This window comes from Podarcis bocagei, assembly GCF_964188305.1.
Source record: "Podarcis bocagei genome assembly, chromosome: 5".
In the NCBI taxonomy this organism is placed as follows: Eukaryota; Metazoa; Chordata; class Lepidosauria; order Squamata; family Lacertidae; genus Podarcis; species Podarcis bocagei.
The window spans coordinates 53,590,042-53,614,244 of record NC_138129.1 but is presented as its reverse complement, the minus strand read 5'-3'; the positions used below and the strand labels follow the sequence as shown (position 1 = coordinate 53,614,244).

Below are 24,203 nucleotides of genomic sequence, written 5' to 3'. Positions count from 1 at the left end.
TACTCTCAATGGGGTCTGAAGTAGCAGTGATTGACCAGGAACGAGACCTGGGGGCCATAGTAGATAGCTCAATTAAGATGTTGATCCAGTGTGCAGGAACTGTGAGAAAGGCAAAATCCATGCTAGGGATCACTAGGAAAGGAACTGAGAATAAAATTGTTGATACCATAATGCCTTTATACAAATATATGGTGTGACTGCATTTGGAATTCTGTGTACCGTTCTGCTCACCTCACCTCAAAAAGGATATTGTCGTGTTGGAAAAGGTTCACAAAAGGGCAACCAAAATGATCAAGAGAATGGTGCAACTCCCCTATGAAGGAAGGCTGAAGATTTGGGACTTTTTGGTTTAAAGAAAATGTGCATGAGATGTGACACATGTTTATAACATTAAGCATGGCATAGAGTATATGGAGAAAAGTTATTCTTCCTCTCTCATAACACCAGAACTCCTGAAGACCCAATGAAGCTGAATTTTGGAAGATTCAGGACAGATAAAAGAACTGTAAACTGCAGTGCCCAGAATTCTTTGAAGGAAAGGAAGTGCTTCAGATACGCTTTAAAGGTATAATACATATGCAGCCAGATTGTGAACTGAGTGGAGGTGGAAGGTCTGTCCCAATTATCCCAAGCCCTGTAGGGACTGTAAAACCGTCCTTGCCCAGCACTCACATGAGGCCAGGTTTTTGCTGGGTCAAGTGGAGGTGGTGACTCTGGTGGAAAAGGTTGCTCAGGTTTCTGGGTGCTGAAGACGTGCAGCCTTAAAGTAGCATCACCATATATCTTGAAGTCCTGATGATTCTCTTCCATTGACTAGGAGCAAAGCATTATGTGCAGATGGGAATGAAACAAGAGGAAAGCATAATAAGGCACAGCTTAAAACATGGGGCTTTATCCAGTGCACATAGATCCACTGGCACAACATAAATTCCATTTCTTCTGCCCCCATGTGCTTCCACCGCATGCATAGCAGTGTTTTATTCCAGTGGAGCTGCAGCACTGGAATCAACACACAACAGAATGGAGGCTTAACCAATGATTCAGTCCTCTTAAGTATTACATACTGTTGCTGCCATATAAAATATTGCTCTGTGAAGATTACAGTTGTAAGTCTTTACTAGAGTAAGCCAGTAAGGAGTGTTGCAACAATAAGAGCAGCAAGACCGAGCCAGGCATTAGATGTTTAACATCTCTTCAGCCTTTTGATGGTGTATTAATATTGGTGTACTTTACCTACCTGGTTAACCTTGGTTTGCTTTACAGGAGTGGACTTACCATCACTGACAGAGCTACAACAGGTGGCACAGGGCCATGATACAGAGTCAGTGTATGAGTCCCTGTGTTCCAGACAGGCATCCCACGTTCCCCTTTCTTCATTGCACCTGTGCAAGCAGAATGCAGAAAACTTAATTCCTAGACTAGTAATAGGAAAACCTTAATTCCTGTGGGGAATCATAGCACCAGGCAAACAGAAATGCCTGCAGCATACCTGTAACCATCACTTTATGGGATTCATACATCTTGGTCAGTCTGAGCACAGCCCAGGCAGCCAGCCATTCATCACTCCCTAGTAGTGGCTGGTGTTGAGGCTTGAATCCTTTGTCCCAGGGGGTGGGTGCTACCCTCCCACTGGGCCAGTGGTAAAAGCGAGCAATAAGGATCATGTCCTGCTGCGGCTCAACATCCCAGAAGATTTCCTGAAGGAAACAAAAAGAAGCAGTTCAGGTGAGCCAAGAGTAGTACTATAATTTCCAGCACCTTCTACCCTTCAATTCCCTCTGCCATGCACCATATTCAAATACCCCCTGTTTTCATGGATTAGGAATGAGCATGTTTTTCTCTGAGCTCAGAACTGCTTTTACACCATTAGTAAGAAAACCCAAAGCCCATATTTTGCAAACAAGCAACATGATTGCTTCTTATAGTTAGGCATGGGCATCCACAAGAATTATCCCCAGGATTGGGGAAAGTAAATACTCTAAACCAATGTAAATACTTATCTAGCATCAGAGAACTGGTCTACCATTTCTGGTAACAGGTGACTGAGTGGTGGTGAGGTCTGAGCAAACTTGGCCTCTGAGAAACAAATACAGTGGTACCTCGGGTTAAGAATTTAATTCGTTCTGGAGGTCCGTTCTTAACCTCAAACTGTTCTTAACCTGAAGCACCACTTTAGCTAATGGGTCCTCCCGCTGCCACTGCACTGCCGCCACACGATTTCTGTTCTCATCTTGAAGCAAAGTTCTTAACCCGAGGTGCTATTTCTGGGTTAGCGGAGTCTGTAACCTGAAGCGTCTGTAACCCAAGATACCACTGTACAGTATTCTAGTGCTTGCAGCAATGGTAGTGCTAAATAACCATCTAATCAGTGCAAGGATAATAATCTGTCTGAGGACACTCTGTGAACTTCTCAGCTGGACTGGGATGTAAACCTAAGTCCATCTCCAAGCCTAATGCTCTCCTGCCAAAGCACCATTCTATACCTCCTGTTCTCCAAACACGAAGTAGCCATGTTTAATATTGGATCTCATGGAATTGGTGCAGTAATTCAGTCCCGAGTCCTTGGTGGCAATCACCTGAAATCAAGTTTGAGAAAAATGTAACACATGGTCCAACTTCCTTTTTAAGCTTTCTTGGTGTTTCTTCCTAAAATAATAAAGAACTCCGGGATGGTTCAGCTAGAATGCTGAACCAGGGTGCCAGCTGAACACCACTATGACACTGGGGCTATTGACAGAGCCACACATGTTCCGTACCTGACCAGTTTTCTGATGGTAACCAGTTAGCCGGACAGCCCCATCTCCTGGTGGGGCACCTTTTACTCTATCAAGGATGAACCCTAATTGTCTTCTTTCATTCTGCTGGGATTGTGGCCACTCGAGCACTGCTTCAATTTTCCTGAAATAATCAGAGGCTTATTAACTCACTGCTCTTCAGTTGTTGCCCCTGTCTTTCAACAGCAAGCAGCACCTTTCCCCTTCTCAAACAGCAAAATGGCAGTTCTCCACCAAATCAGAACCTTGCTAGATTAAGCAATAAAGCTGGGCTACAAGAAAAGTAAAGAGCAATTGATCCAGTACAATTATGGCAGCCCAGATTTCCCTCTTTACCACTTCTGAAACAGTGTCTCTCCTGGATCCTTTCCTCTTCTAAATAGGTTGGATAAAACTTCTTCAGGAGACCATGAGGAAGTTCTTTCTCTAGCCAGCAGAAGGGCATTTTGCTGTGACATCAAATACAGTGTATATACTGTATATCTGGCTATTAAAGCCAAGTAGAACAAGCGTCTCATTGCCAATTTCTATTGTGACAGCATAATGTGGAGAGAAATATAATATACCCCTGCAAAGGAAAAGCCAAACTATACTTCGTATTTACCTAGGAAGGTATGGAGAAGCCTTTGGTTTCTGTTTCTGGGTGCTGCCAGTGCCACAGCCAGGGAGGTAACAGGGAGAGATGGGGGGAAATGAAAAAAAAGAGGGGAAGGTTGATGTATGTGAGCATACTGCAGCACAAAGGCCAGAAAGGGGTTTCTTGAAGAACCATATATACTGCCCAGCTGGGTGTTAGGGGAGCAGAGAAGGAATGTTAAAGGTAGTTGATTATATAGGGGTAAGGGTAAGTAAAATGTGACAAATAAGAAAGGACATAGGAAGGAAAAATACTTTTGCTGAGTTTAATTTATATGCATGAAGGTTCCTCTTGGGAAGATCTGGTGAATCATGTGTACAGTATTTCATTAGCAAGCTACAGGACAACTCCGCAACATGCAAAACTTGAAATAGGCTCATACCAAATAATAAGTCAACTACCACAAGCTGGAGACTGGCATGAGGTAGTCTAAAAAGATGGCAGAAAGCTGAATGGAATCTTTCTACCTGATATCTTTGGTCAAGTACTCCATCCCTACTCCTTTTCTGTATCTGGAGTGAGCAATGGTGTTGCACCTCCCTTTTTCAGTAGCACATTCTCGACAAAATTGCCATTGAAAATATTAGGCACTGAAAGTAATCACAATATTGGGAATAAAACTGAATGAGGCCCAATACAAGTAAGATTCTCAACTATAGAAGAAGCCATGTTGATGTGGAACAAAATAAGGCAATAGGTTTATGGCTACTGAATGAAGAAAAAGACAAAGAAGAAAGAAGCATAGTCTAAAAGGAAGTCAGCTTGGGGGCTGCTTCTCTTGTTATACTGTTCATGAGAAGTTGCTTCAGAATCATTTCCCTCTTTGTTTTATCACTCTGATCTAGGTGACATTTGGGGCATGAATATGAAAGTAGCTAGTGTGCAATCATTTGTTTTTCATATTATGTACTAATTGTTGTTGGCATTCATTTGTCTCGGGAGACAATGGAGGAATGCACCTTTGGAGGTGAAGTCAAACTGTTGGAAGGTTGTAACTCCTGTAGAGATGTGGGAGAGACATGTTTTGTTAAGTTGCTAAAATCACTAGGCACAGTACAATGGCTTTTAAAAAGAAGGCGTCCTACAGATTCGCACCAGTTTTAGAGCCCACAAACACAGGGATGCACTTATTGATGAGCACATGCGGAAGGAAACATCAAAGAGAGCAAGCAGCTTCTAAAGAAACAAAAATAGAAGATGTTACTTCTTGGTAGCCTACATTTATTGGTATTGGCCTTAGCCAATTCTAAAACTTAGACTTTACTAAGCCAGGATGGCCTCTTACATACATCCCTGCTGGTACCATGACAGTCAGCATTTCCTACCTAAAGGAAATAGGCAAATGCTGACATTTTCCATTGGCAGAAGCCTCCTTTTTCAAAGAGATTCTAGATGAGTGGGAAAGGATTAACCTCTGGGGTACTGACCAGAACAGTTTCTAGGAGGTAGGGACAGAACCACTTTAAAATGCTAATTTAGCAGATGTTACCAAGATGCTTAGAATTTTCAGAGGGGAATGACTCTTGCAGTTGCTGAGAGAACCTTCTTCTTCTTCTTGTTGGCATCCCTTGATGTCACTAAAATATAATACACTTAAATATTATCCAGTGGTGATCCCTTAAAGATTAAAGAGGGAAGAGTTGCAGAATTGAGCACTTCAAAAGGGTGGATGGGGCACTAATTCTAAAGGAAGAGGGTGAATATTTCAGCAATATTTTTTGTGGGGGTTTTTTGTTTGCATTTCACAAGCATTTCAAGTACATGACTTCCAATATAAAGTAATCACACTGAAATTGACTCAGAGGAATAATTAGAAACATGATCCTATCAGCCTACTTTAATAGAGGCAGTTTGGTTTTAGAGAGGATTTTTGTATTCTTTTTTTTTTTAGGACTAAAAAGGTGCCTGTTATATCCTCTCCAATGCATAAACCAAGCCAAAGGCAGTGTCCTCAGCATTTGCTAATGAGGCAGCCTCTGAATATAGGATGTTCCAGTTAGCAGCTATTGATAGACTAATGTGCCATGAATGTGTGAATGTCTTTAATCTTTTAGTGATGGACATGGACAGACACACACAACAAGGAAGACTCTAGATAATCATGACAGAAGAATTACATTTTTAGGGATCATATGTACAAACAGTTATTCTGAACACATTTTGGTGTTCTGCTGCCAATGGGAAGGTCAGGAGAAATCTCTCCTTGTGGTATGGTATAGTCCGTGGAAAGAAAATATTAATTGATGTTGTGCTTTAGTTTATATGGTCAGTTGCAGGCAGAGTAGACTATAACTACCCTCTGCTGTGCAGATGGGTAAGTACATCCAATCCTGCCACCATCAAAACCTCATGCAGATGTACTCTTAAAAACAGCCCCCATATCCTTAATTAAAAATACAGAGAAAATCACAGACATGGGTGGATTAGAGATGCATAATCTTTTAGTTGTTTCATTTATACACAAAACACACAGAGACATATACAAAGGAAGACAGTAGGCATTTCTGTGCTGACTTATCTTCGTTAGAAGGAAAGCCTAGTCCTGAAAGGAGAAAGGGGTGGTCTTCCTCCTTTCTCACCTTTTATTGGGTTTGTATTGGAGAGGCTGTTCCTGATCAGGAGGAGAGTCAACAAAGCCAGTGTAAGGAGGGACAGAGAAGAACAGGCTGGTGGGGGCAGGGTGGAAAGAGCGCTGGGCTGCAGGAAAGTCTGTAGGGGGTGCTGTGCAACTGGACACCTGCATTTGAAAGAACAAAATACAACAGGATTAAACAGGTGAGGCGGGTAGCATGACAAGCAAGGCGAGGGCAGTGAAAATATACTGGGGGTGAAAGGAAGGCTTCCAATCTCCTGATCCTACTTTTCAAATGTTCCTTCCAGTGGAGAGTTTGCCATCCACCTGCCGTCATTTCTACAAACCACCTTGCTTCCACTCAGTATTAGCATTGGAATGATGGAAATTTAAAACTTGCTTTCGCCTCTCAGTAATACAGTACTAATTTTATCTGGAAAACTTTAAGCTTTTGTTTCATGATTTCCAACAATTTGGGTCCTTTTTTTTTTTTTTTTTTTTTTTTTTTTTTTTTTTTGAACATGGAACCAGTTGTGCTGTATGATGCACTTTCTGGGCCCAGGATTGTGCAAGTCAGTGCAGAAGCAGGAGCAAGGGCGGAAGAGCACTGGATTGGTAGCGGCAGGTATAGATGAGTATGCTTGTACCTGCTGCCACCAACCCAGTGCTTCTCCTATCCTCTCTGCCATGCTGCCTCACTGTGTTTGAGAGACTGGTGCAGTGGTGCATCTCACTGAGACACTATTTGAGAACCTTGGACTTTTCAGTTGAGTGACAGATAGAATTATTTTTTATGCTAGGAATTAAAGTAGCTACTTAATTGTTGAATTAGTTATTAATTCATCTGGAGTTTTATATGAATGTGCTAAATAGTTAATAGCTGGGATTTTAAAAGGCTTCAGTCAGATGGTAGCATACTTCATTTATTCCTTTGAAATATCTAATTAATACATTTTCACTGAGTTTGCTCTTAGCCTTATCTTCCATGGATACTGGATAGCTTTAACCTCCAGTTCAGCTATCAGTGGCTACTACTAGTTATGATGGCTATAACCTCCAGGATCAGAGGTAGTATCCCACCAAGTACCAGTTTTGGGGGAACAGGAGTGGGAGGCTATTATTGTGCTCATGTTCTCCTTGTGGTTTCCCAATTTTTCACCATTTATCTATTATTTCAAATTGTCTTTTTAGTGTCATTCTGGTTCTCTGCAGCAAATAAATATTGAGGACACAAAGAACCTGTTTTTCAGAATCTGCCCTCAAGCAATGCTAACTCGAAAAAGAGTTAAAAATAACTTCGAAGGAGACAATAATGCCATGCAGTTCAACTCACTGTAGGAGGGTATTTGTACAAGGAGGCATTGCCTGGATGAATCTCTGCCATCGACTGCATGTCAGCATCTCTTGCATTCACTAGTCGCAAGTACAGCTCTGCTTTACCCAACTGTGAGGAAAAAACAAGGTGTGGTCTGGTTGGGATTAAAACAGATGCGAAAATAACTGAAGACGATGTTGGACTAATTTATCTTGATCTGGCCAAGGTGTTCTGAGGAACAGCCATCATTCCAGGAATGTTTCTCTTCAGTCAATGAGGCCTGAGATTGAACCTGTCTCAAATCACACCCAGCACAATGCAGAAAGTAGGTGCTCAGTGTTAAGTGCCAATGTTAATGGTTCACCACGAGTCTCCTGAGAGCGCGAGCATGACACTCTCCCTTCATGTTGGTCAGGAAATAATTTTCTTGGCACTCAGCACTGAACCTTGCTAAAGGTCCTCACCTGGGGCACACCATTCAACTGTTCTGGAGTGAGGCTTGGCTTCATAGGAAGCACTCGGATGGGGATCTTCCAGCGCCCACACATCACTTGATGTAGATGGTCAAAGATGTTGATTTTGGCCCACCCCCTGGGGGCCAAATTTTGGATCTCCAGCCCATAAGCATCAAAGCCTCCAGATGCTTGAAGCTCGGTTATGAGGGTGATGGTGGTTGAAGGAAGGACTCTGAAAAGCAAGCACAGACAAAGGTAATACATACAAGCCTACCTTTTTCTCTACAAATCTGAATACAGAGTTCACTGTAGCCATGTTTCACATGGGGGTTTGGCAAAGAAGACTATCTTCTATATGACACTAACGTATCTGACATCTAAATAAGAACAGACAAGAATCTGGCATGTGCAAAACTGGACTGAAACAGCCTATTTTATGGCAATCTGAAGCTCATACTAATCCCCAGAGTGAGTGGTTCCCATGCCAAGATGATAGGGCCCTGAGTCTTCTAATGGGTCAGGATAAAAGCAGTTCATGATAGAATCATAGAATCATAGAGTTGGAAGAGACCACGAGGGCCATCGAGTCCAACCCCCTGCCAAGCAGGAAACACCATCAGAGCACTCCTGACATATGGTTGTCAAGCCTCTGCTTAAAGACCTCCAAAGTAGGAGACTCCACCACACTCCTTGGCAGCAAATTCCACTGTCGAACAGCTCTTACTGTCAGGAAGTTCTTCCTAATGTTTAGGTGGAATCTTCTTTCTTGTAGTTTGGATCCATTGCTCCGTGTCCGCTTCTCTGGAGCAGCAGAAAACAACCTTTCTCCCTCCTCTATGTGACATCCTTTTATATATTTGAACATGGCTATCATATCACCCCTTAACCTCCTCTTCTCCAGGCTAAACATGCCCAGCTCCCTTAGCCGTTCCTCATAAGGCATCGTTTCCAGGCCTTTGACCATTTTGGTTGCCCTCCTCTGGACACGTTCCAGTTTGTCAGTGTCCTTGAATTGTGGTGCCCAGAACTGGACACAGTACTCCAGGTGTGGTCTGACCAGAGCAGAATACAGTGGCACTATTACTTCCCTTGATCTAGATGCTATACTCCTATTGATGCAGCCCAGAATTGCATTGGCTTTTTTAGCTGCCGCGTCACACTGTTGGCTCATGTCAAGTTTGTGGTCAACCAAGACTCCTAGATCCTTTTCACATGTACTGCTCTCAAGCCAGGTGTCACCCATCTTGTATTTGTGCCTCTCATTTTTTTTTGCCCAAGTGCAATACTTTACATTTCTCCCTGTTAAAAATCATTTTGTTTGTTTTTGCCCAGTTCTCTAATCTGTCAAGGTCGTTTTGAAGTGTGATCCTGTCCTCTGGGGTGTTAGCCACCCCTCCCAGTTTGGTGTCATCTGCAAATTTGATCAGGATGCCCTTGAGTCCATCATCCAAGTCGTTGATAAAGATGTTGAATAAGACCGGGCCCAAGACAGAACCCTGTGGCACCCCACTAGTCACTCTTCTCCAGGATGAAGAGGAACCATTGATGAGCACCCTTTGGGTTCGGTCAGTCAGCCAGTTACAAATCCACTGAGTGGTAGCATAGTCAAGACCGCATTTAACCAGCTTCTTTACAAGAATATCATGGGGCACCTTGTCAAATGCCTTGCTGAAATCAAGGTAGGCTACATCCACTGCGTTCCCTTCATCTACCAGGCTTGTAATTCCGTCAAAAAACGAGATCAGGTTAGTCTGACATGACTTATTTTTCAGAAATCCATGCTGACTATTGGTGATCACAGCATTCCTTTCTAGGTGCTCACAGACTGTTTGCTTAATGATCTGCTCCATAATCTTCCCTGCTATTGATGTCAGACTGACTGGGCGGTAATTATTTGGGTCCTCTCTTTTCCCCTTTTTGAAAATAGGGACAACATTTGCCCTCCTCCAGTCTGCCGGGACTTCGCCTGTTCTCCAGGAATTCTCAAAGATGACTGCCAGTGGTTCTGAGATCACATCTGCCAGTTCTTTTAATACTCTTGGATGCAGTTCATCTGGCCCTGGAGACTTGAATACATCTAAACTAGCCAAATATTCTTGTACTATCTCCTTAGTTATTCTGGGCTGTGTTTCCTTTGCTGAATCATTTGCTCCAAATTCTTCAGGTCGGGCATTGTTTTCTTTATCGGAGAAGACTGAGGCAAAGAAGGCATTGAGGAGTTCAGCCCTTTCTGTGTCCCCTGTTTGCATTTCACCATCTTCTCCTCTGAGTGACCCCACTGTTTCTTTGTTCTTCCTTTTGCTACGAACATACCCATAGAAGCCTTTTTTGTTGCTTTTAACCTCTCTAGCAAGCCTGAGTTCATTCTGTGCTTTAGCTTTTCTGACTTTGTGTCTACACGTGCTGGCTATTTGTTTGAATTCCTCTTTGGTGGTTTCCCCCCTTTTCCGTTTTTTGTACACATCCTTTTTTAATCTTAATTCAGTTAAAAGTTCTTTAGATAGCCACCCTGGCTTCTTTAGGCACCTTCCATGTTTCCGTCTCATTGGTATTGCCTGACGTTGTGCTTTTACTATCTCCCTCTTAACAAACTCCCAGCCATCATGAACTCCCTTTCCTTTTAGTATTGCTGTCCATGGGATCTCACCCAGCACTTCCCTAAGTTTTATGAAGTCGGCTTTCTTAAAGTCAAGAAATTGAGTCCTAGTATGCTTGGCTGCTCCTTTCCGCTGTATAGTAAACTTCAGAAGAGCATGATCACTCGCGCCTAATGATCCATCCACATCTACCCCACTAACCAGGTCATCAACATTGGTTAGGACCAGATCTAAAATGGCTGTTCCTCTTGTTGCTTCTCCCACTTTCTGGACAATGAAGTTGTCTGCAAGGCCAGTGAGGAATCTGTTTGACCTTATGCTCTTGGCTGAGTTTGACGTCCAACAAATATCCGGGTAATTGAAGTCCCCCATTACTACTATCTCCCTTCCTTTTGCATGCTTGGCCATCTGTTCCAGGAAGGCATCATCTATGTCCTCCGTTTGGCTTGGGGATCTATAGTAAACTCCCACAATGAGGTCTCTGTTATTCTTCTCTCCCTTAATTTTGACCCAAATGCTCTCACTTTGGCTTTGAGGTTCTAAATCTTGGATCTCTTCACAGGTATACACATCCCTGACATATAACGCCAATCCTCCTCCTTTCTTGTCTGGTCTGTTTCTCTGAAATAGATTGTATCCCCCCATTATTACATTCCAATCGTGGGACTTATCCCACCAGGTTTCAGTGATGCCTATTATGTCATATTTAGTTTGCTGTACCAAGAGCTCAAGCTCATCTTGTTTATTTCCCATGCTTTGCGCATTAGTGTACAGACATTGAAGTCCATTAATCATTCCCCCGTGTCTCTTATTTAAGGATTTTTTCCTCCCACCACTAGGTCCGCGTGCTGTTTGCTCCATTTGGTCTATGACATTTGGATGATCATCTTCATTAATTGATAGACTCCTACCTTCAGGAGCACTGTCTCCCTCCCCCACATTTGTCAATTTAAAGCCCTCCTGATGAGGTTTCTGAGGTTTTTGGCAAAAACATTTCTCCCAACCGTTGTGAGGTGCAGCCCATCACTTGCCAGAAGTCCATCTTCAAGAAACTGCAGTCCGTGATCTAAGAATCCAAACCGTTCCTGTTTACACCATTTGCGAAGCCAGCTGTTCACTTCCACTATTTTCCCCTCTCTCCCTGGGCCACGTCGTTCAACTGGGAGGACAGACGAGATGACAATTTGTGCATTTAGTTGCTTCAATTTCCTGCCGAGAGCCTCGTAGTCTCTTTTGATCTTCTGGAGGCTATTGCTTGCAGTGTCATTGGTTCCCACATGAACCAAGAGGAAGGGGTATTTGTCAGTGGGTTTTATGATTCCTTGCAGTCGTTCAGTTACATCTTGGATCTTAGCCCCGGGGAGACAGCACACTTCCCGAGACATCTTGTCAGGCCCACAGATCACTGCTTCTGTTCCCCTCAGTAGTGAATCTCCTATCACCACTACACGCCTCCTCTTGGGTTTGGTCGGGGTTCTTCCGTGAGCTGTCCGTTCCAAGGTCGCCTGCACATTCCCTGAGGACTGACTTTGCTGCTCGTCTTCATATACCTGATCGACTGTAATGAGGGAGAGATCCTCAAATGGAGTCTGCTCTTCGTCTTCCATGCTAGGGAAGAGGACCTCAAAGCGATTGTGTATTTCTAAACAATCAGAGTGAACCCTGGGCCTCCTACTTCTTTGAGTCACGTTTCTCCATATATCTGGCTCCTGTGTTGATGAACTAGCCTCCTTCTCAGGGGAGTCCCCTGTCTCCTCCTTGGTGGGGACGGTGTGCTCTGTTGCTTCCAAGAAGAGCTCCAGCTCTCTAATTCTTTGGAGCGTAGCTACATGTTCCTCCAGTTGCTGGACTTTGTCTTTTAAAAGGGCAATCAACATGCAATTGCTGCAGGTAAAGCTGCCTGCAACCTTTGGCAAGATGGCAAACGTTGCGCAGGAATCGCAGGCGACTGCAGCTGTTCCCTCCCCTTCCATCTTGAGATCGTGTCGTTGGGGGTGGCTACAGAGGTCCTCCATCATAAAAAGCTTGAAGACAGGACAAATAACTTCCCCCACAAAAAAAACCTAGGTCTCCCCCAACAAACGTTTGAGACTAGCTCCCCTAAATCTAAAAGATGGGTATAACTGCGCGCTCCGCTAGGCGCGCGCCGCTGCCCTGCAAACTCTGATAAGCTCCTCCCACAGCTAATCCCCTGCCTCAACAGAAACCCTGCCCCCTCTGACCTTTACACAGGGAAAACAGCTAATCAGCCACAAAGAAACACACACACACACAAGAAAACCCTTTTTGCTCCTTCTTCAACTGCTGCCCTGCAAACTCTGATGGTCTTCTTTGCATTGTTGTTTAGAAAGGAATCTTCTACCACTTATCATTGCATTTGTCTTGAGCATTATTTTGCTGTACACTATATACATTGAAACAATTAAAACAAATAACTTTGCCAACTGGGAATGGCTGCCCAGATAATGACCTGGGAACAGAAGAGATGAGATGTCATGTCATGGCAAAAGCCACTGAAACTCACCTTGGGACTGGTTGCCTAGCTGCTATGATGGCGCAGCACCCTCTTTGCCCATCAGTCACATACTGTGGGTATTGACCCATATCAGAGGAGACAACGGGCAGTGGGGTGGGCTTGCCCAACTCTTGCCCATTACGGAACAGGCCAGAGACGAGGCAGACTTGATAGAATGTGGGATCCAGGCCCAAAAGAAAATCATAGAATATCACAAAGCCAGACCTGCAGAGAGATGATAATTTGTCACACTCATGTAATAGTTAACACAGCTTGCATGCCACCCCAATCTGAGTGAAACTCCAGGGGTTCTAGGCACTTCCAGGAATTAGGAGGGTTTAGGCATACAGCCTATCTCCCACCACCCCAAACACTTAACAACAGCTATTTTCTATAAGCTGGCTGCAGTCCAGAAGACTCAACAGGCTAGATTCCAAAATGTATCCCTAGAAATGGCATTAGGATGGAAAAAAATGAACATCTTCACTTTACATGGCAGTGTCTACAAATACTCTATGCAAGAATGAGACAGAAAAAATAACATATGCTGCCCTCCCCCCAGCCCAACCCAGAATGATACAGGTAATAGAAATGACATACGCCGGATCATATGGAGCTGGTCCCAGGGCATCAGAAGGGTCCAGGAAGTACTGGCTCATAGCTGTGGCAGATGCTCTCATGGGGTCCTATAGCAGGCAGAAATATGAGAGCTGTTTTACATTACCAAATAATAGAAAAAGGAAATATCAGCAATCAGTCTTAGCTGGAATAATGAGGCTTGCTGCCCCAAGGAAACTCTTAAGAATATAACTCAACAGCTTCAGATAAATCATTCACCCCTGAGCAAAATGGTCAGCATATTTGCAACGAGCAGAGCATGAACCACTGGATGCATCTTTCTGGAGTGAACACAGATATGGAGAGAGCCAACCACACAGGATGATAGCTCTGAATTATTGAAACTATAGAAGTATTTTTATACTATCTCCACTCCAAAAGCATTTATTCAGTATGACTTTTGCCTGAGGTTTCCCAAGTTAAAGGGGCACTAACCATGTTACTAGCTGGAAAGGTAGGGTCAGGCAATCCAAGAAGAGGGGGAGGAGGTGGCAGGGGTGGAGCTATAGGAGGTGGCAGCCGGGGTAGTGGTGACCCCCTCTTGGGATGTCTTAGCTTCATCCTCTCTGTGTCATGTCTCAGGCTGCCAATCTCTGCATGCAGTTGAGCCATCTCTGCCATGTGTAACCGCTGCAGTTGCACCAGCTCTGTGCCTGAAGACCCTGATGAAAAAGAAGATGAACAGGGGGAGCCCATTAACACAGTTATTGCTTGTGCCAATACTGGGAAAGAATCCTTATGCGGTGGGACAAGAGCCTGCATATTATTCATCTGGCTCTTTGTAAAAACAAAGCCAGCTCAATGTCCTTATTTGTTTTTGCTGGATTGACACTACTGAACATTTCAGCTACATCTCCAAAGCCATTTAGTTGTGGAAATGTTGCCCTCTTCCTGCCCAACATTTCAAGGAGCACCTTTGGCCATTAGCAACCTCCATACTGCAGATGGGGTGGTCTTGAAAATTTGGGGTATGTGTAGAATCACAAAGAAAAAGGACCTGCTTGGAAATCCTGGCAGTATAATCTATGTGTCAAATGAGTAGATGAGATTTGGTGCATTTAGTTTAGGAATTGCTTCACATAAAAGGAGTTCCAAAGTGATTTACAGGGATAACAAACAATATCAATAAAAATGCATTAAAACAAAACAAATATACTAGAAGTGTTCATCCACAAAAAAACCCAACAATGTAAAATAACCACATCCCACCTTGAATAAGGATGAACATAAAAAATAAACAACCAAACACCAGACCTTAGCACCGCCCAAATGCCCAGGAGAATAATGAACCACGATCTGGTTGGCAAGCTCACTGCAGTAGAATACGGTACTCAGCCCATCTCTGCCATCTTTCATGATTTCTCTCCATAATGGACAACTATGGAGGCTGAATTTCGCCAACAGCAAACAGATCTGGTTACCGTCCAAAGAGAATACTCTGCACTTCCACTTAAACCTCCAAATCAAAGTGTCCCAAATCAAAGTGATTGCTTAGGTGATATATATGCCAATGCCCTGAATTGCAGAGATTGATGCCTGCTACTGTATCTTAAACTTCTTTGGCCCAACTTCAATAGAGTAGGCTATGGTCCCCACCATCTTCTATTTTCCTTCTGTCCTTCAGGATCTTCAACTTTAATATCTCATCTTCCAGCCTCTGGTTCTCCAGCTCAACAGACAGGAGCTCAGCATCCAAACCCCGTGGGTAGGAGTTCGGGCTACCTTCATGTTCTGCAAGGACAAGAAGAGCCAATCAACAACAAAGATGGCTTGGAGACATGAAAGAGCGAGAAGTATTTACTAAGGTTTCTCAATCTGCATAATCAGCAAATAACCATTTGGCATCATACACATTTATGATAGCACATGAGCTTTGTAAGAGGACCATACTGTCCAGTGGAATTGATTCTCACTTGGCTGTGAATAGTAAAGCCTCTTTGAGCTCAAGGCCTAAAGGCAGGGACAGCCAACATGATGCCACCCAGATGTTGGACTATAGCTTCCATCATCCCTGAGCATTGACCATGTTGACTGGGGCTGATAGAAATTGAAGCCCAACAGCATCTAGAGAGTGCCACATTGTCCCAAGGGTCCAAGAGACAGCCTAGTCTATGATACTGTTATAAGTTGGGGTGGAGGAGGAAGTAGGCTGTATGTGAGATCCTTCTAAATCTAACCTGGATCCAGCAAATCTTAAAATATAAGCCAGGCTACCTTCTTGTGTTGAGGTGATAACCTGTGTGATGGGCCATTAAGGTAAACAAAGGAAAGGGGTTCTTTGTGAGATGAGTTGAAGGACAAATACAAAGTTGAAAGCTGCAGTGATGTGAGCTAGAAGCTAGAAGCCAGAAGGAAAGAAGCAAAATGCTTGTGAGAACCATGCCTAATTTCTGATGGCTGGCATTCAAGCCTGTGGCTATGGGATAAACAAAACTGTTTTGGGCTGATAATGTTGTGAGCTCCTCTATTGTAGGCTCAGGTTGTGTGTGTGTGTGTTGTGTGTGTGTGTGTGTGTGTGTGTGTGTGTGTGTATCATATATATATCATAAAGACACCACAGTCTCCACTGTGGAGTAAGCACTTGGAACCCCTGGAATTTCACACTACTTGGATATTGGTGTGGCATGCAACACTACAATATCCAAGTTTGGAGAGAAGAAAACAGGGAAACAAAGCTCACTCTTCTTTCTGCCCTTGTGCTCAGGCCTTGCTCCTACTTTCTCCAGGGCTGTGGCCTCCACCTGCAGCTCATACATCTGACGGAGGATGTTATGGTCACTGCCTCCCCCCTGCAAATAAACCAAGTAAAGTGCCCTGCAGGGAAACACAAATGCATCAATAATTTATTGGTGCTATTGCTAGATTTTCTCCTTCTGACAGCATTTCAAAGTCTTTATTAGCTCAGGGTGGTGGTGGTGGGGAATCAAAGGAACTATTTTTCCTGGCATGAAGATGAATACAGCTGGGCTTGCTAAATACCTGTATTTCATGAAGATGCGCAACATGGTGGGGAAAAGGGACTGACTGTGCCCACTGGGAAGAAAGTTGTTTCCTCTCTCATCCATTGAAAAGTATCTGCTTCCCATCCACCCAGAGTAGCAACTTGCAACTGCAGAGCTTCCCAAAAGTGGGACAGAGAGGAATCCAGGCAACAAACAGTGAAAGATCTAATAAATTGATAGTCAATTCTGTTTACAGAAAATATTGTCCCATTTAGTCTTGCAGCTCCCTCCCTACTCACTGTATCTCTGAAGAGAGGGGTCCAACTGCTGCTGGAAATGACATAGACTTGAAGACCTTTTTCTCTATGTTGCCCTCAGCAATGTCTGTCTGTCTGTTGATGGGAGATTTGGGTTTGCTTCTAAAAAAACCCCAATAAGGTGTGTGAGTATCATCTTACTTTTTTCAATCAGTGATAATACTTGCTTCCCACAATGCTTGAGTCATGGATAGACTCCCCAAATGGTCTTTTTGACCTTTTCTGACTCCCCTATTCCAACCTCAGATAGGGAATGATCTTAGGCTATCCATTCCCAGAAATGGTCCCTCTTTGAGCCTTACCTGGTCTCTGCGGATACCTGCAGGAGTTCCACTTGTTTCCGCAGAGCATCCAAAGCCAGTTGGTTTTTTCCCTCCTGGGTAGTCAACTCCACCAGCAGCTGTTCAATATGAGATGTAGCTGAGTTCCCTAGTTTCAGTTCAGACAGGCGCCTATGGATCTCTGGATAAACAGAAAATTTGACACACTTTATTAGAACACCTAGACCAAGTCAACATATTTCCAGAGGCTCCCTGAATTGGATTTCCATGCAAAATATAGATACATCATTTCTCTCCATTATCCTGTATCAGAGCCCTGATCTGCCCAGCTGGGAACACGTTATCCCTGGTGAATTAATATGCATCCTTTGTCCTAGTTCTCAGAAACACCTGATAAGGAAAGCAAACCTGCACTTTATATGTACTAAAGATTGCAGATGTGTGCTTATTACCGGTACTTAATACCCTACCCCCCCCACCCCACTCTGAAAAGAAAAGAAAAATCTTACATATAGAAAACTTGCATATCAGGGAGAAGGCTAGAGTATAAATATATTCCCTGAAATGATAGTCTTCTATATGCAAAATGGGTTTTGTGTTGTTGTTTTGTATGGAGGAGAATTCAGTCATGAAAATCTTCACGCACAGTCTGAAGTGGAACAGTCCGGACACAGGTTTACCATGTCATCTGCTGTTTCTGAGGACTTGGCCTATGCATCCTCCAAATATACGTAAGTAGACAAGAAAGCTCTCAAGTACAAAATTAGCTGTCGGTAGTATTTGTGGATGGGTCTAACTGCCTCCTTCCCTTCTGTAGAACTTGTGGTATCATGAGCCTTGTGTATCAGGCCTGGCCATTTGCTGGATAGTGGTGGCTGTTTGCTCATCCTTTATTGTTTTGAACTCCAGGTCATTCCCTTTACCTGAAGCAAGAAGGCAGTCATCTAGTAGGTACTCTCATTCTCTTACCATCCTTCTGCTGCTCCAGGTACTGGTTTCTGGCCTGGATATCTGCCAAATGGCGCTCATGTTCTCCTGCCATTTGCTGTTGGCGCTTCCAGTATTCCCGCTGGTGTCTGTCGTTATCCTAGGAGTCAAGGAAAGATGACAAGTTTGATATGTTTGATATGCCAGTGATGCAATGCTTCAGAGCTAAATGCCCATGACAAATGGTATGTTGTGGTGAATTAATTGTAAATTCCAGAAGAAATAATCTCGGCATGCCCTCTACTGAAAGCCTGCATGATTTAGTGGCAGAGTGCTGGGCTTAGATGTGAGAAACCCAGATTCAAATCTCTATTCAGCTTTGGGTAAATCACACTCTCTATCAGACTAGCCTACTTCCTAAGTGGTAAAGCTTAAAGCTGTTCTCTAAATTCCTTGTAAGGAAAGATAGGACACAGCCATTACAAAAATAATATCATATTGGAATGGATTTCAAATATTTATCTCATGAACAACTACCACTAGCATATAACACCCTGCTTGTAGGATTTGCATTGGCTACTACTGTAATCTGTTACCAGGACAGGTTACTGGGAAGACCACCGTATTCCTGTGATCAGTGGGAGAGTTTATCCTGCAAATTCCAAAGATCTCAGGTCTGCTCCACATTAACTCAGAGCAGAGCTTTTAGTGTTGCTCCCCCTGTTCTGAGCTATGATCTGCACTTTCTGGTCTGAAAATGGAACAGCACAGGAAGGAGCTCCCCATGGCAATGAGTTTCTGTAAAGTTGTTCCTCACACAATTTTGGCAATTTTAAGCACTCCACTGCAATCCAGAATTAAAATTGCTAGAAGCCTGCAACATTTTTTTTAAAAGTCTTTAATCACTGTTTTACCTCTGCCTGGAATGTCCTGAATGTAGGAAGAGTGTCTTCCAGTGACATCCTCAGTTTGTGGAACTGTGAAAGGGAAGAATTCCTTTAGTGATTTAGTGATTATTATTATAATTACTACTACAACTTATTACCCACCCTTCACCCCAAGGTTCCAAGGTGGGTTACAACAGCTACAACACAATATTAAAAAGATCTTGAAACAACTTATTCAAGTTATGGGTGCTAATTAGGGTTTGTTTATTGTTTTATTTAAGTTTGCCAGCTTATTTTCTGGCAGGACTATTGTGTCTTCTGTTGTGTGTTAAGCAGAAATGATACAGGTGAAGCTTTCCCATCACTCTGTCTCAGTGACAGGAAAGGTTTCACCTACTGAATTTCTTACAGCTGTCCAAAGAGGCCTGCATTTCCATTGGCAATCTTGCTGTTGGCACATCATATAGAGAAAAGAGCTGGCTCTCTTCCATTCTTTTTTATTGTTGGTGAACACAACGCTAATAGAATTTCATATGGAACTCGAGAAAATCAACACTAGTGGCCAAATTTTCTGAATCTATAGGCCAATGTTTCATACAACCTTTTCCATGCCAATGTTACTAGTTGACCTTTCTAAGCCTAATGGTAAGTTTGTCAAATGCTCTAAAAACACGTCTAGCGGGAGACTGCAGCTTATTGTCCCTTAGTTCAACTGAAATGTTGGGGTGAGGGAGCTTTCTGAAATGCTTGTAAGAAGTGCATAAGCTGAAAGCTAGACTTGTGGTGCTGTACTCAGATGATGAGCCCTTTGTTTCATCAGCTAAATTTTTCATCTGTGGTGACAAAAAATAAAAAGGCATCAGAGATGAGGGGAAATAACCTAAGTGTTTGAATGAATTAACTACTAAGTAAAGTAGTTTAGAATGGAAGTACTGTAAACAGAGAATCTATGATGGAGCAAAGATCTGTGCTCCTCTCTTCTTTTCTGCAGTACCTCTTCAGTCAGTTTCTTCAAGGCCTGGCTGTCTGAAACACTTCCTTTATTATCAAAGCTTCTGGAGTGGTGTGCTTGTTCCTCATATTCCCCATCCAAGTGATGCTTCTTTGTTTTTGGTGCTTGTAGCTGATGATGCTGTGCCATAGAAACCACCACCCAGAAAAGAAAGCCAATAAATGGAAGGGGGTGTCAGGAAAATATATTGTTACTCAAATGCAAATTCATGGAAGCTAAAATATCTAAACAGAAGGCTTCAAAACCCTCTCAGTTCATGAAACACCTCGAAACTGGGGTGGGGGGAAATCTAGGCACACCTTCCTCCTCCTGCTGCTGTATGTGTACATACACAGGAAAAAGTTTAAAATATTGATGGCTTTTTGGTATGACTGGAAAAGCCTTATACGCCAATGCAGTCAGCAAAATTGCAGCACATAACTTTCCCCCTCCAGCACACAAGCTAGTAGGTCCCAAAATGTTGGGGGAAAGTCTAACAAACATTGCCAGGTCATTACCATGCTGTCCGGAGTCTCTGCTTTCTTAGGTTCTTTCCCCTTACAGAGGGCTTGCCTGTTTCGATATCTGACATCAGATGCAGTCTCCTCTCCAATGCAGAATTTTTCCATGTGCTTTTCTAGCAGCCGCCTGGAGCGGAACCCCATCCCGCAGTTGGCACAGTGGAAAGCCACCAGATCCGTCATCATGAGGAGTGACTGCTGCTGCTGTTCCACAAAGGGTGGTATTTATTTGGAAGGCACTGGGCACTTGTTCTTCCTTGCAGGAAAGGACTACAACAGCATATGGAGTTTCTATAGTTGCTATGCTGGTAACTGGCAGGTGGTGCTAGCCAGCCAAAATGATGCAGCAAAGTAGCTCAGAGTGATTGGAATAATCACCATGGCAGTAGCTACTGTTTATGTTTGCTGTTACCTAAGATCTGTTAAGGAGAGGAGATCTGTGTGTGCACCTGGTCTCTATTTGCTTTTTCTATTTCTGACAGGGCCCTTTCTGTGATAGCACTCTGTAATATCTGGCCTGGATTCTGTGCTACTGCAAGCCTAATCCACAAGCACTTCAATAAAAATGTTTATGTACATATAGTCCATTCCTAACCATATGTACAAAGTGGAAAAAAGTTTATGACATGAAAAGGTGTAATAATAAAAAGGCCTAAAGTAAATGCAATACATAATATTAACCAAATCAATAAGAGCTCTTACTGGGAAACTCTAAGTGCAATCTGAGAATCCAAGAAGGAGCTGAGTCTATAATACCTGGTTGGGGTGTCAACCACCTCCCTGCATCAGTCACTAGAGGGGAGGGACAGTTAAGGAGAGTGTATGTTCTTAAAGCAATTCCATTCTTCTTCTTCTGTTGTTTATATGCAGGGCAATAAAGGCTGTCCCTACACTCCGGCATTCGTGCATACATGGGTCTGTTTCCACGTGCACATTTGTGCGCCTTTGACTTGGAAAAGGTTCAGAAAGGGGCAACCTAAATGATAAATGGGATGGAGCAACTCACCTGGGAAGAAAGGTGGCACAGCATTTGGGACTTCTTAAAGAAAAGGTAAGTGGTGACATAATAAAAGATTATAAAATTATGCATGGTATGGAGAAAAAGGATAAAGATTTCCTTCCTCTCTCATAATGCTAGAACTCAAGGACATCCAATGAAGCTGAATGTTGGAAGATTTGGAACAGATAAAAGTAGTTTAAATATGCAGCACATATTTAAACTAAGGAACTTGCTCCCACAGGACACATTGATGGCCACCAGCACAGGGAAAATCTATTTATGGGGAGTGTGATAACCCTAAAAGAAAGTGTAGAAACAGACACCAAGTACTGGTATCATAGAATCATAGAAATTGTAGAATTGGAAAGGACCCCCAAGGGCTATCTAGTCCAACCCCCTGCAATGCAGGAATCTCAACTAAAGCATCCATGACAGGTGGCCAGCCAATGCTAAAAACCTCCAGTGAAGGACAGTCCACAACCTTCTCAGGGAGTCTGTTCCACTGTCAAACAGCTCTTACTGTCAAAGTGCTTCTTGATGTTTAGTCAGAATCTGCTTTCATGTAACTTCAATCCTTCGGGTTGGCAACTTTGTTATTGCTGAGTTTGAGACTAGAATTTGAAAAGAACATTTGTTGGCAAATATATTTTTTAGTATGAAATCCTCTTTTTGAAAAAGGGCATTTTTTTTCTTCCTTGGAGATGATAGATTGAAAAGAAACTAATCATTAGTGTGTTGTCATAGCCAAGTATAGATTTTCATGGGGCCTTGCCAGCGGCGTAGCGTGAGTTATCAGCACCCGGGGCAAGGCAAGTAATTTGCGCCCCCTAACCCGGGGCAAGGCAAGTAATTTGCGCCCCCTAACACCTAACCATGGTCATTAATACGCCAAGACGCGCGTCTTTGGGTGTCGCGGCGCAGCCTTCTCGGTCTCCCTCCCCGGCCCGGCTAGTCCCGACGCGGCTTCTTTCTGGCGCGGGGAGGGGGCTTCTTTCTGGCGCGGGGAGGGGGCGGCTCTGGGGCCAGTGCGTCGGCCGGCCTCCGGCGTGGGTGGGGGGGCCCCGTCGGGGCGGGTGGGCGGTCTTGGCGCGCAGGCACTAGAGCGCCGCCGATGGCGGGTTTGGCGGGCTGCGTGCGTCCAGACAGCGACCCGAGCCTGGGCGGTGTGGCGCTTGGTGCTGGAGCCTCCGCCCGCCGCGTCCCGTCGGGAGACCCGGCCGGAAGGAGCCTCGAGCCGGCTGTCGGACGCGGTTGAAGCAGCCAGGGCGGCATGGCAGGCGGCGGCGGCTCCTCCACGCGGCCAGCCCAGCGCGCTGGCCGAGCCCCGCAGGCGAACGCTGCCCGTCGTTGAGGAGGGGCTGCCTGGCGCGCCCTCCGTGGCACTGACGCGCGGGGACCGCGGCGAGCGCTGAGAGCCGCTGCCAGCTACAGCCTGCGCCCGAGGCTCTTCGGCGACTCCGGAGGCAGCGAGCGCGCCCCCCCAGAAGTTGCGCCCGGTGCGGCTGGCACCCCTGGCACCCCCCACGCTATGCCACTGGGCCTTGCTACTTCCTGCCTGTTAGTTACATTGCTCACTGCGTAATTATCCAATGGTATCATTTTTCCAAGTACTGTATGTAGAAAATTGAACCACCATTATGAACAAGACCCAACAAGTCTGTAGCAGCAAGGGAAGCCACTGACAGATATGGGCATCCAGCCGCTGCTGACGGCTTGGGTGAGGGCGGGGCGTAAAGCAGGAAGAGTTTGTGAGCTTATTTTGCATTTAGTCACAACCATAATGCAGTGCGCTGAATTAATTCCTTTATCTGTATTTTCTGTTTATTTCTGTTGTGAAATATTACATGTGCTGGTTCTAAAAGCAAGTAGAAATTCCGGAATATAACTCGTTGTTGAAAAGCAAGATTTTAACCCTTGGTTTAAAGGAGTTGCTGTCACCTAAGAAGCAGGCGTGGTTACTCCAGCAAATCTACCACGGTGCTTAAGTTTATACTCTGGTTTCTCTTCAGATCGTATAAATCTTTCGCCTTTTACTAAAGATTTCCGTGGAGAGGAACAGTTATGAGTTTACAACTAATTTTTTGAGGCCCCGCTTCGGTGGGGCTACTTTTTTGCTGTTAAAAATAGATTTGAATGCTTACCAACTTCACAAAAATCAACAGGCATAAAACAGTGTTGTTAAAAGCATGATGCTGTTCGTTTCTTTTAATGCCGACCCACATCGAAGTTTTATACGTGTTTAGGCGGAAGCAAGAATTTTAAAAGTCTGCTTATTTTGAAGTTACCGGTAATTACGATTTACTGTATATCAATGAATGAAGGACTGCCGGAAATGTAGCGTTCTGATCGCTAGCCCATCGGACTTGGGGAACCCTGTGCAAATGCCCCCTCCGCCACAAAACTCCCTCGGTGACATTGGGCTTGTGTCTCTCAGGCAGCCCATCTTATAAGGGTGTAAAGGGAATAAAAACGGGTGGCGGGGTGCCTGAGCTTGAAGGAAGAGCGGAATAAAATGCCATGAATACGATATGTGCATAATACTGAATTTTGGCAATCGTCACGAGATTCCCATAGATTCAAAAAAGGAAAAGTTGTATACCAAAAGGCAAAAATAAATGAATCGGGCAAAACGCAAAAAGGTTGAAAACGGAAAAGTTAAAAATTACGAGATACCAATTAATCTGCACTAAAAGACCCCGTCATTCGTCTACCTATATAGCTGCTTCTCCATCACAAGAGAGGCCACATCCCCCTTAGAACGCTCCTCCGGGTAGGCTCCATGTCATTAACTTTGGCTTGCACGTCATTTTCGGAAGTGTAAAACTCCAGAAAACATGGGGAAACAATTAGGGGG

The 24,203-nt window shown here is 44.0% G+C and overlaps 1 protein-coding gene across 10 annotated transcripts in view; it reads right to left on the bottom strand.

The window, feature by feature from the left end:
- CCDC17 (coiled-coil domain containing 17) overlaps nt 1-24,203 on the bottom strand; it is a 33,847-nt gene that overhangs the window by 7,602 nt on the left and 2,042 nt on the right. For 4 of the 10 annotated variants that reach the window (XM_081195297.1, XM_081195301.1, XM_081195306.1 and 1 more), the window contains exons 2-21: nt 20,347-20,553; nt 19,832-19,969; nt 18,865-18,927; nt 17,993-18,110; nt 17,045-17,204; nt 16,725-16,844; nt 16,164-16,297; nt 15,080-15,214; nt 13,919-14,145; nt 13,466-13,551; nt 12,875-13,090; nt 7,763-7,985; nt 7,317-7,427; nt 5,991-6,148; nt 3,379-3,420; nt 2,757-2,898; nt 2,484-2,576; nt 1,490-1,697; nt 1,276-1,382; nt 673-813 (exon numbers count right to left, since the gene is read on the bottom strand). In XM_081195297.1, the coding sequence (XP_081051423.1) occupies nt 673-813; nt 1,276-1,382; nt 1,490-1,697; nt 2,484-2,576; nt 2,757-2,898; nt 3,379-3,420; nt 5,991-6,148; nt 7,317-7,427; nt 7,763-7,985; nt 12,875-13,090; nt 13,466-13,551; nt 13,919-14,145; nt 15,080-15,214; nt 16,164-16,297; nt 16,725-16,844; nt 17,045-17,204; nt 17,993-18,110; nt 18,865-18,927; nt 19,832-19,969; nt 20,347-20,535 (2,811 nt within the window). In that variant the 5' untranslated portion in view covers nt 20,536-20,553. Of the gene's footprint in view, nt 1-672; nt 814-1,275; nt 1,383-1,489; nt 1,698-2,483; nt 2,577-2,756; nt 2,899-3,378; nt 3,421-5,990; nt 6,149-7,316; nt 7,428-7,762; nt 7,986-12,874; nt 13,091-13,465; nt 13,552-13,918; nt 14,146-15,079; nt 15,215-16,163; nt 16,298-16,724; nt 16,845-17,044; nt 17,205-17,992; nt 18,111-18,864; nt 18,928-19,831; nt 19,970-20,346; nt 20,554-24,060; nt 24,197-24,203 lie in introns of those variants that run through there. The other 6 variants (XM_081195304.1, XM_081195302.1, XM_081195300.1 and 3 more) reach the window with 6 other exon arrangements.